We start from the raw sequence: 12,119 nt of genomic DNA, 5'->3' as shown, positions 1-12,119 counted from the left end.
ACTCTTGGGGAGCAGAAAAAGTTTAAACTCATGCAGTAATTAAAACTGGTAATGTGCCAAGATGTGCGCTTTGTCAAAAAGCTGAAAGTCATGTGAAAATGAGCTGTGCGGTATAAGCAATGCTACTTTAAGCAGTATTTAGGTCTGCTAAAAATAAATCTCCTCAATTCACATAGTAATATATTTATAGTAATATAATTTATAGCAATGTAAATTGACCTTTCAAAATGAGTTAAAATGTTTGCAGGTAAAAAGTTTACAGAATCTAGGTACAAAGCAACACAGACACAGTTCTTACTTGGAGAAATTATTTCTCTCTATGGTTTTTAGTCGCTTACTACATTTTGAAATCTCACATATAGTCACTCTTGTTTAACTGATTTTAATTACAATTTCTTATAAAAGTAATAGATTAGTGAATTCCTCAAATACACATTGCTCTTCCTCAAATACACCGGGTATTTTGTTTTGTCCTGTAGTCTTACCTGAGGTAAATATAAAATGTAATGGCATGTGAGGCTGCCTCTTAAATATCTAATACCTTGGCTATACCAGGTTACAATAGAATATCTGGAAAAACCCATATTGAGTTAAATAATAAAAATAAACATGCTATAATAATAGAATATCTGGAAAAACCCATATTGAGTTAAATAATAAAAATAAACAATGCTATAATTCCTCACCCAAAACCAGAAAAAAAAAAAAAAGAAATGAAAATTATGCATTTTCAATTCTCTAGTCTGTGTCATTTCTTTAAAAAGTCCTAACAACGTGTCCTCAGAAGAGAGAAATGATCTCTGTCCTATGTGGCCCTAATTGTACAAAGTGATAGAAGATGAAAGAGTTTCTAAGTTCTACTGGTCTACAGATGTAATCTCAAGCATATGCAGACATGCATTAGCTTTGATTAATTTGGTGACGTATCTGGTAAGGAAACTGTGCCACTGCATGTGCAGAGGCAACACCCAGGTGAATCTCTGGTCTGGTTTGCCTGAGAAATCCAGGGAAAGGAGAAAATTCAGAAGTGGTGTGGGGAAAGTTCCTCGCTATTCACATCAGGAGAATCCCCATTTCCTACAGCAGAAGAAAGTGCATTTGTTATCATATTGCCTAAAATCATGGCAATATCTGCAGTACTCATTTATATCAATGTTTTAATTAGTTTCAGTAATTCCATACTACACTTTGGCTTTTCAAGGCTGCTAGGAATCTCCCAATACCAACATATGCTACTGGACTGCCTCTCACCTTCCCTCTTATTTTATTTAGAAGCAGCTTAAGTTTTGCCATTATAACAGTCATTCTAAGAATCCACTCTTATTTTTCATGGATGGATCTTCTTTCATACATGAACAAATCACTTTTTAAAATAGCTGATTTTTGTGATCCTACCACATAACTTGACAACTACATGAAAAATTAGGTTATATTGTAAAAGAAATAATTTTATCCAGTAAGGCCTTATGTACAGTAATATAATTCTTTAACGTGATTCATTGATGAGATCTCTAATAATTTATTCAATCAGTTTCCATAGTCCTGAAGACCCCATGGGTGTCTAAGGACTCACTATTAACTGAAACCAAGACTGAACTTACAGGGAAGTTTCTTAGAATGTCTGCTAGATAGGTAAGTTCCTGGATATATTACTTGCTTGTTCTGATTTTTGCTGCCTGTACTACTTGGGTCAACCAGTCAACAAGTATATACTGAGTATCATTTATAAAGAGCATTCTATTAGCTATTAGGTAGGAAACACCGTCTCTGTGAGGCATTCTGACTTCCAGATACCCTTGGCGATTAGGAGTGACATCACATATAATGTTATATTTAACACGCCCCTGCTGGAGCATGTTTGCCAAATGGAAGGCTTCTCCAGTGAACCAATTACGAGGAATTTCATCCAAAAGAGCATGGTGAGGAGTACAAGCCTCACAGTGATAAAATGAAGCATAGATACACAACACGAAAATTTTGTTTGTAGCTGAGAAACGCTCAAACTGGAATGCTATTCCCTTCTTCTCATCACCCCCTCAAATAAATACTCATTAAGCACTAACGTTATTCCAGGTAATATTCTAGGCCTTGGAGGATACAGTACCAAAGAACAGACAAAAATCTTTGTTCTCATGGAAGTGAAGGGAAGACAGCAATAAACAAAGTAAGTGAAATGTCCAATATTTTAGAGGATAAAACAGATCAGACGAAGGTATAGGGAGTCCTGTGGAGGTGGCAATTTTAAACAGAGCAGCCAGGAGAGGCTCCACCGAGACAGTGACACCTAAGGAGGTGAAAGAACGAGCCGTGCAGAGAGCAGACGCTACAGCCTTCCAGGCAGGGGAATAGGAAGTACAGAGACCCGAATAGAGCATGCCAGATATATTTGAGGAAAAGCAAGGAGGCCAGTGCAGCTGCAGTTAAGGATGAACCTAAAGAGGAATCAGAAATACGGTCAGAAGGGTAACGGGGGCTAGATGAGGTAGGGCCTTGTAGGCCACTGTAAGGTCTTTAGTTTATACTCTGTGTGAAACGGGGAGCCAAGTGGGGGTTTTGCCGCAAAGAAGTAACATGATCTGACGAGTGTTTTAAAAGGGACACTCTGGCCGCTATGTTGAGAACAGACTCAGGCAGGGGAAAGGATAGGAGGCAGGGGGCCAGTCAGGAGGGTCGAAAAGCATCTGTAAAAACCAGATGAGAGATAACGATGGCTTGGATGGTAGCAGGAGTGGTAAGACTCTGGAAACATTTAAAAAGTGGAGCCAACAGGATTTGCAAACAGATTGGATAAGGGGTGTAAGAGAAAGAGAGAAAGACGATTCGAAGGATTTTAGCTTGAGCAACTGGAAAACTGAAGTCGCCAGTAACTGAGATGGGGAAGAAGTCAGGAGGCACAGGCTTGATGGCGGGGGTGGGGGAGGAGAAGGAAGCTCAGTTTTGGATACATTAAGTTGGAGACAGACATTAGCTGTGCAAGTGGAGATGTCAAGTAGACAATCGGAAATTCAATCCGGAGTTCGGGAGAGGGGTCCGAGTGGGAGATATAAAGTTACGTATAGATCATCTAAAGCTATGGGAATAAGACTGAGTTCGGAAAGCAAAGAGGTCTAAGGACTAAGCCATGGAGCATGGGTTTCTCCAACATGAAGACCCAGGAGAGATGAGGAAAAACCAGTAAAAGAGTTTGAGTAGGAAAGGTCAGAGAGGTAGGAAGAAAATCCAGAGTGTGGTATCCTGAAAGTTACATGAAAAATTTCTTCCCAGAAGTGGGAATGTATTCTACAGTGCCAAATGCTTCTGATAGGTCAAATGAAATGATTACTGAGAAATGGCCCTGGGTATAGCTATAGGAGGTCAACACTGACCCTGAAAAGTACACTTTTGGTGAAGTGCTAGGGGTGAAAGCCTGAACAGATTCCAGAGAGAATGGGAAGGGACTCAAAGGTGAACAGAGAGAGATACAGTCCCCACTCTCACAGAGGAAATAGACATTAATTATACAACACAAATTAATGTAAAATTACAGCTATGTCAAGATAACATACTATATTCAACTCATTCTAAGATATACTGTTTTAGCTTTGAGCAGCTATGAAATTAGCATGTACCTTAAAATCACTGGTACTTTCCCGTATAATTGGCAGGTTTTCTTTGTTTTTAAAGGCATATAAAATAATGGTGGTTCTAATAATCAAAAGCACTTAAATTTGATGAAATATACCATAATAGAGGAATTGATTAAACCAGAGTCATGAGAGGTATCCTGGAGGAAGTGCTGAAGTAAAAATAGAAGTGAATGAGATGAGGAGGGAAGGAAGGGGCCAGTAGTGGGAACATTTGCAAAGATCCCCATTCTTAAAAAGGGAGCTTATTCTGTAACTGGAAGAAGATCAGCGTTGCTGGAGTACAGCAGAATGAGGGAAGGAGCACAGGTATAGGATAAGGCTAGACATGAGGGCTGAGCCAGATCCTATGGGGTCATGAAGGCTATGTTAGGCCTTTGGGTCTCTATACTAATAGACCCAAAGAACAGGAAAAGACCTTGAAAGAATTTTAAGCAGAGGCAGCTGATATAATCAGATTGAGTCTTGAAAAGATCATTCTGGCTAGCAGGTGGAGAAAGGGTCAGGTTGGCCACAGGAAATGTGGGAAGGCCAGTTAAGAGACCTTCACACTTATCCAGCACAGAGGTGATAGGAGTGTAGACTCTGGTAGTGGTAGAGATCTAGAAAAGTGGATTCTTTTTAGAGATATTTAGGAGGCGAAATGACAAAACTCAGTTATAGACTGAATGTATTTACTACTTTTTGAATCTAATACATATTACTACATTAATAGATACAATAAAACTGCCTTTTAAGCAAGGCTTTAAAAAATAAAAATGATTTGTAAATGTTTATGCTGCACATATGAATGAAAGCAAATATTTTGGAAATTCACTAATTTTCAGAAAAAGAATTAGACTGTTTAGATCTACAGACAACAAGTAAATACATCTTAGGATAAGGAATAACTTATGAAGAGGTGAAGTGTGTGTGCGTGTGTGTGTGTGTGTGGGGGCGTGTGTGTGTAATAAATTAACCCCACTGGTTTCTCTTCCAAATTAAATTAAAGGCTTTAATTTAAGGAACATGTTTAAATTCAAAAAATAAGAACCTTAGGATTCTTAAAGAAAAAGAGTTTAAAATAAACTTAATGGAAAACAAGTGAAACAGCAGTGCTGATTGGCCTATAACACGTAGGCACAATGCTGATTTTCATTCTAAGGAGTTGGTGGGGATCTCCAAAGAGATTCCCCAGACCCTTTGTGCTCTCAAGGGAGGGGTGAGGGTGAGGTTGGGGGCTCATCGGTAGAGGAAAAGGCTCCTCTCCATTCCCTATCACCATGCTGGGGGCTATGATCCCTGGATCTGCAAAGTCAGAGCCCTGCACGCACAGGTTTATTCCTAACATTCTTCAGATAGGATGAAACATGATTTTTTGTTCATTTAAATGTTATCTTACTAAGAATCAGAATCCCAGGATTTACTTTCCAAGCGAGAGTTCCTATTCTGTACTATTCAGATTGCAACAATAATAAAATGGCTCCCAAGAAAATGATGAAACCTCTTTTCCAGATCTCTTCTTTAATGCATTTGATGGTTTAATGGTGCAAAATCTGAAATGTAAGAAAAAACACATCCAGTACAAAAAAAAAGAAAAAAAGCAAGAGAAAAAACATGAAAACTTTTTTTGTAAAATGTTTTTTCTTTACAATGTCAAAGGCAAAATTAGTTCATAGCATCACTGAAAACAAAGACAAGTATTTGAAAACTTTCTAACCTGTCTGAATAATTTGAAGAATACTATTATCATGTATACTCTGTGGCAATGGCCATTTTCTGGCAGGAGGTTGGGGGCTGAGTAACAGTGGTAAGGTTTGCGTTTTGCATGGCTTCCCTTCTTCCTGTCTTCTCTGATTTGCCTTCTCTCAAAGATTATCGACCACTTTCAGCAGATTATAAAAAACAAGTGGTTTCATTTATGTAGAAAATTACTACACAAAATGTAGGAAATTAGTAGTATAAGAGCAATAGTCTTATCCTCCTTAGTTTAAAAGGCCAAACACAAAACAGAAAGAAAAAACCCCACTCTAAAATGCAATCCCTCAATATCCCCTTCCTCATTCTTCTGCTCCTCACCTCTATCTCACAGTGTTTCTGTAAGTCTTCAGACTCAGGGGCACATGTGCTTCTTTGCATTTCTTAGTGGGAGGGGCTATCACTTCTATTCATAGTTGAGAGGTAGAAAGAACTCGTAACTACTGTAGAAAATGTTGAAATTTTAATGTATTGAGAAGTCAGTAAATTACAGCTACAGTTCTCAAAGGAATAGATTATTGGTATATATTATATATATTGGATTTATATATGATCAGCAAAGCAATTACTTGAGTATGTTATATACCAAAGAGGTAAACAATAAGCTTTATGTATATGAACCATAGCTTTGAATTTCTTCATACTGTGGATTTAAAATTTCAATCCCCAAATTTTATTTCAAAGTTGAGAAATAACTGATATAACGCTCCTCTTATGTGTAGCCATTTGTGATTATGTCAACTTAGTTGGTGGGTATTTAAATTTGCTATAATATCAGTTTAAAACAATACATAAGAAATAAAACAATAGCAATGTTATTGTTTTTATCTCTGGATTCACCAGCTATAAGGTATATACATTTTCCCAGGGTTTTGACAGATGTGTGTTGATCCAATCACACCTCCTCCCATGAATCTCTTGTACACACAGACATACGTATACATACGTATACATCCAAAACAAGCAATTGAGCTCAGTGAAGTCTGTGGTTTGACAAAGCTAAGTAGCATGTGTAAACTTAGACTCATTAGCATTCTGCTCTAAGCCCAATTCACTACCCATTTTCATTTTCTAAATGCCTTAGGACCTTAGGGAAGGGGCTACAACTATTATGTGGGTCACAATTATATTCTAATTTTTTTTTTAAGCACAGTTGCTCTTAAAGATTCATGGAGTGGTTAGATTAGGCAAAAATGTCACAAATTTCAAGGAAATGGCAACCTCCTTCTGCTTTCCATGCTATTGTTCTAAGTAATTTCCCCCTTCTTAATAAGGGACAGTCAAAATGTTTATACTATTTTCTGGCATGGTTCTTCAGTAACCTAAGCAAAGTATGAGAAGATGGAAAAATAACAGTCTGCATAATATCAATACTATCATCTCTTGTAGTTTAAAACACATGAAAATAGGAAATTAATCTTAAAACTGAAAAATATCCATTGTCCTAGTAGGTATCACTACCAAGACTAATTATACTTTCTGAGTACTATAATATTAAATCCAGATAAATCAATCGCTTAAGAAAATAATCTTTTGTTACTAGAAAAGTCAGTCTCTTCATCTGATTTAAATACCGTATTTGGTCCCTATGGTTAAAAATATCTGATGGTTAAAAAAGGGTTAATTTTTCGGTACGCTGAATGAATTACGTTTCTGGAAATATGTTCTTTACATAAATTAGTTAGTAACATGGGCTGAAGTCAAACCTAAAAGCATAAGAAATTTATTTTCTCAATCTCTTTCAAGTCACTCAATAAAGGGAACATGGGTTTTGGGGCCACAATGACCTAGCTTTAAATCATGCTGGATCTCTTGCTAGCTGTGAAGTCTTAGGGAAATCACTTAGCTTTAACCATCTGTTTTTTACCCTCCTAAGATAGGGTTAATACCACTTACCTTGCAGAGTTGAGAAGTGTCCTGGACATGATTGACCCTTAACAAATCGTAATTATTATTGTTATTATAGAAAGTAAATAGGAAGACACTGATTATTGATGCATTTCATGCCATTCACAAGGCTTGATATTAATTATACAATGCCTGTAATGATCACAATCATAATGTAATCTCTTAGCAAATAATGTAATGTAATCTCTTGGCAAAATCTCTGATGCAATATACCTGCATTAACATTTACCCTATGAAGGTAACACAACAACCCTATGAGGTACTATTTATTATCCTCATTTTACAAATAAGGAAACTGAAGCACAGAGAGATTAAGTAATTTGCTCAAGGTCATACAGTATTCAAACCCTGGCAATATGACTGCAGAAGTTATGCTTTAAATCACTTCATTAAAAGCCTGAAAATAACACTAATGTAAGATAATAGCCATTCACTCATCAAATGTATTGAATACAAACAAGGTGCTACATTTGGTGCTGGGCACTAGAATCCAAAACTTTGTCAAGACCTGTACAGAACCTATAACCTTCAAGGAGCTTACAATATGGCGACCAGAGGAATAATACTACCTCAAAGTTATGACTCAAAAGTCATATTTTTCTGAGTTAAAAAAAGTCTCCTTTGTATTACTGTTATTTTAAAACCATACAATTCCAAAAATTATGGCACAACCATAATTTACTTATAGAATTAATCAGGGTTTCTACATCTTCTGAATAACTGTGAATAAAACTGTTACTGCACTTTGTTCATCTTTATGCTAACATCTTTTAAGAATAGATACAAAAATTATTCTTATGTAATTATTAGAGTGTATCTACATATCACCACTAAAATGGGTCCTAAAAACAACTTCTGGTCATTAAGAATACCAAAAGTTTGGTCAAAAGGTGGATCAATGTTAAAGGCTCAAACAAGTAGCAAAGGGAACTAGACAAAGGAGTTCTATTTCGAAGACCATATATAAGAACAATGACTCTATGACCAGGTACACAGATTTCTTGCTTCTGTTTTTTGGGGTTTTTTTGGTCTTTTCCTCCTCTTCCCCCTCATATAGTCATAATCATTATTTTTCACTCTCTCAAATGCACAAATAATAAAGTAAGTAGGCTTCTGACTACCTGAAAATATTTTATGAGCTTTAAAAATAGTGTTACTCTCACTTACTCTAGGATAAAATAGTTAAACCTATCAAACCAAAAAGCAATTGTGGATAATGTATAATTTATACTTTATATAATGTATATTCAATAAATTGAATATGCTAAAATAAAATGTTACCCTTATTGCAATTTTAACCATCTTTGTTTTGAAGAATTGTACAATTGCACACTACTAAATAATTATGTAAATGAAATCAGACCAATAATCTAACAGCAGGTCTGCCTTTTATCCTTTTTTCAGGGGAAACACGTTGTTCAGAAGCCAAGGTTAGTAAAAGGAATGGAATCACTTTCAGCTCAGTTTGGGTGAAGGTTATTCTGAAGAGAAATGACTCTTTTCCCACTTTTTTGCAATAAACAATGGAAACCAAAGAATAGTTGGCAACCTGGACATCAAACAGAAAAGGTGTTATAAATGATCTTTAAAAGGCACCTAGCATATAATGAATATAAAATTATTGATTTTGCAAGTTAGCACAAATCTAGATATGAATGGCACCCCCCTGGTTCCCTGTACAAAAAGAGAGTGTTCTCAGTAGCTCCCACAGTGCTCACCTGATGCTGTCTTCTGGCCATCCCTGGCACATGGCTGAAACTTGCAAGTAGTTCCCCAAGGTTTGGTTACTTCCTGTTCCTCCTTCTTATTGATTGTCTGCAATTCCCTCAGTTAAAAGCATGCATCCTTTATATTTTTCAAGTATATTTAGTTTTTCAAGGGCTGTGATGGTGACACTGTTGTTGTGGGATCTGGATAACGTTTTTAAAGAGGAAGTCTGAAGGTCCCTTGTAGTAAGGTTTCAGGTATATTGATTGAATCTTTCACTTGCTTATGTGCAGAACACTTTGACATTTGCTTTTTAACTTCATTTGTTGGCTTCTTGGGAAAAGAAAACAGTAGAGAAGCATCTTTTAAAATGATTGCCTAATTACTGGCATTTCATTCAAATCATGGCTTACTGTAGTGTATACTTAACATTCCAATGACGATATTTTCCTTTTCAATTCAGTCAATATGGGATGACATCAGTGATTTTCTGTAGTAAAAATATGCATTTTGTGATTCATTTCACCACTTTGGATTCTCAGACTTTACTTGTGCGGTTTATTCAAACAGTGGTTTTCCTTGTGAAATCATGTAAGTAGGAACCATCTGGAAAGGTTACTGTGGAAACAGCAGGGGCTAGGGGGTGGGGCTAGAGAGCAAGAGATGCCATGACAACCTTTTCGGGTTTCCCGGGAAACATGGGTTGCTATGGGAACTGCATCAGTCAGGTCCGAATTAGTAACTTCTGCTGGAAGGAGTGTCTGCCACTTTAATCTTCTTGTGATACTGCAGAAGCTTATCTCTCAGATGCATTAGGAAATTTTTTTGTTTCTCTCAGCAGCACTGAAAACATCTGTTTCTAGACTTTGATAGATGTTAGCTAGAATGCATACAGAATTTCATAGGAATCTCTTAGTCTAATACTTTCGAAATGCTTAACAAGCCCCAAAGAGTTAAACTAATTAGTCAGATCGGAACATCTTGGGCATTTCCCTTAGTTCAAAGTTGTAGAGATCCTTAAAATCCCGGGAGGGGGGCTTCCAAATAGAAATTCCAGTTGAAAACAAATAAACTTACGGTGGGTTTACAAGTCATTGTTCTAAATAGACTTTTCATCCACCTACCCACAGTGTTGGCAATTGAACTAAATATTCAGTAATGTTGATGGGTCCATCAAACCGAAGCATCCTTTAAGTATGTGCCTGCTTTACTTAGTAAAGAAACAGCTGCCTTTGGATTCTGAGGTTAAACAGTTACTTTGTTCTTTAGTTTCATTTCCTTCCAGGATGTACAGTTTTTTTGTTTGGTTTTCTTTTTTTTTTTTTCTTTTTTTACACAGCATGTGCTAAAAATCAAGTTTAAAGTAAGTTTGTTGTTCGAAATATTAAGAGAGGGAGGCAGAAAAAAAAGGAGAGCTGAGAGAATGCAGCCCACTTGCAAAACGGACACCTGTTTCAGTATGAAGCAGTATGAAGTGTGCTTTCCACTTCTTCATGTCCTTTCCTTGATGAATGGTCTGGAAATGTATAAAACAAGGGCATACACAGACCAAGGGGGCACGTTCCACACAATACTGGGCACAGCATGTCACTTGTTTTATATATTAAACATCGGTAAATATCTTTTTGATGTTGACACAGGAGTTGGGATTATTGTTCGTGGTGCAGGTGGCCGTGGAATTGCCCGTTTTGAAGGGGGTCTGGGGGAAAGCGCTATGGTTCATATCCCCCTCTTCGATCACCATATACTCCGACTTACTTAGAGTCGAGTTACTCCTCGCTTTCCGGAGCTCCTCGGCTGAAGGGGAGAGGTGCTGGCAACTTCCCACGTGCAAGTACTGGGCTTGCTCTTCCCCTTCTGTCTCCCGGTGGTAGAAGTAATTGAAGTTGGAAACAATCACAGGGACTGGCAAAGCAATGGTCAAGACACCAGCGATGGCACAGAGTGACCCCACAATCTTGCCCCCTATGGTCACTGGGTGCATGTCGCCGTAACCTACGGTCGTCATGGTTACCACAGCCCACCAGAAGGCATCAGGGATACTGCTAAAACCTGAAGTGGGGTCGTCTGCCTCCGCAAAATAAACCGCGCTGGAGAAAAGGATGACCCCAATAAAAAGGAAAAAGATGAGCAGCCCCAGCTCCCGCATGGAAGCCTTCAGCGTCTGCCCCAGGATCTGCAGCCCCTTGGAGTGGCGGGAGAGCTTGAAGATGCGGAAGACCCTCACCAGGCGAATAACTCTCAGGATGGCCAGGGACATGGCTTGCTGTCCATTGCCTTGTCGCTCAGCCAGCTCGGTGCCCAGAGTGATGAAATAAGGGATGATGGCCACAATGTCTATCAGGTTCATGATATTTCGCGAGAAGGTGGTTTTGCTGGGGCAAGCGAAGAACCGTACCAGCAGCTCAAAGGAGAACCAGATGATGCACAGAGTCTCCACCACGAAGAAGGGATCCGAGAAGCTGGAGGCTCCCGCGGGGGCCCCCGACGTGCTGTTGCTGGCCGTCTCGAACAGCTCCTGCGACGGCGAGGCGGTGTAGTACTTCTCATCGCGGAACTCGGGCAGCGTCTCCAGGCAGAAGATGACGATGGAGATGAGGATGACGAGCACGGACACGATGGCGATGCCCCGGGCCGGCCCGGAGCTCTCCGGGTACTCGAAGAGCAGCCACACCTGGCGCTGGAAATCTCGGCGGGGCAGGGGCCGCTCCTCCTCCCGCAGGAAGCCCTCGTCCTCGCGGAACTTCTCCATGGCCTCCTCGCCGAGCTGGTAGAAGCGGATCTCCTCGGAGAAGATGTCGATGGGCACATTGACCGGCCGGCGGATTCGGCCCCCGGACTGATAGTAGTAGAGGATGGCGTCGAAGCTGGGCCGGTTGCGGTCGAAGAAGTACTCATTGCGGAGCGGATCGAAGTACCTCATGCGCCGCTTGGGGTCGCCCAGCAGAGTCTCCGGGAACTGGCAGAGGGTCTTGAGCTGCGTCTCGAAGCGCAGCCCCGAGATGTTGATGACCACGCGCTCCCCGCAGCAGTCCTGCTCGCCGGCTGCGGGCAGCGCGGGCGGCAGCGGCTCGTAGCGGTCGCAGCCGCCGCCGCCACCGCAGCCGCCCTGCGGCGGGTCCCCCCCGCCGTCGGTCGCCTCCG

General features: G+C 39.6%; 1 protein-coding gene across 1 annotated transcript in view; it reads right to left on the bottom strand.

The window, feature by feature from the left end:
- Positions 1-10,578: 10,578 nt before the first annotated feature.
- Positions 10,579-12,119, bottom strand: part of LOC103070252 (potassium voltage-gated channel subfamily A member 3) — a 104,554-nt gene continuing 103,013 nt past the window's right edge. Inside the window, exon 5 of the mRNA XM_007449358.1 lies at positions 10,579-12,114. Within this exon, the coding sequence (XP_007449420.1) occupies positions 10,579-12,114 (1,536 nt within the window). The remainder of the gene's footprint in view (positions 12,115-12,119) is intronic.

This window comes from Lipotes vexillifer, unplaced genomic scaffold (assembly GCF_000442215.2).
Source record: "Lipotes vexillifer unplaced genomic scaffold, Lipotes_vexillifer_v1.1 scaffold393, whole genome shotgun sequence".
NCBI lineage: Eukaryota > Metazoa > Chordata > Mammalia > Artiodactyla > Lipotidae > Lipotes > Lipotes vexillifer.
The sequence above is the reverse complement of the archived record's forward strand: the minus strand, read 5'-3'. Positions and strand labels throughout refer to the sequence as shown.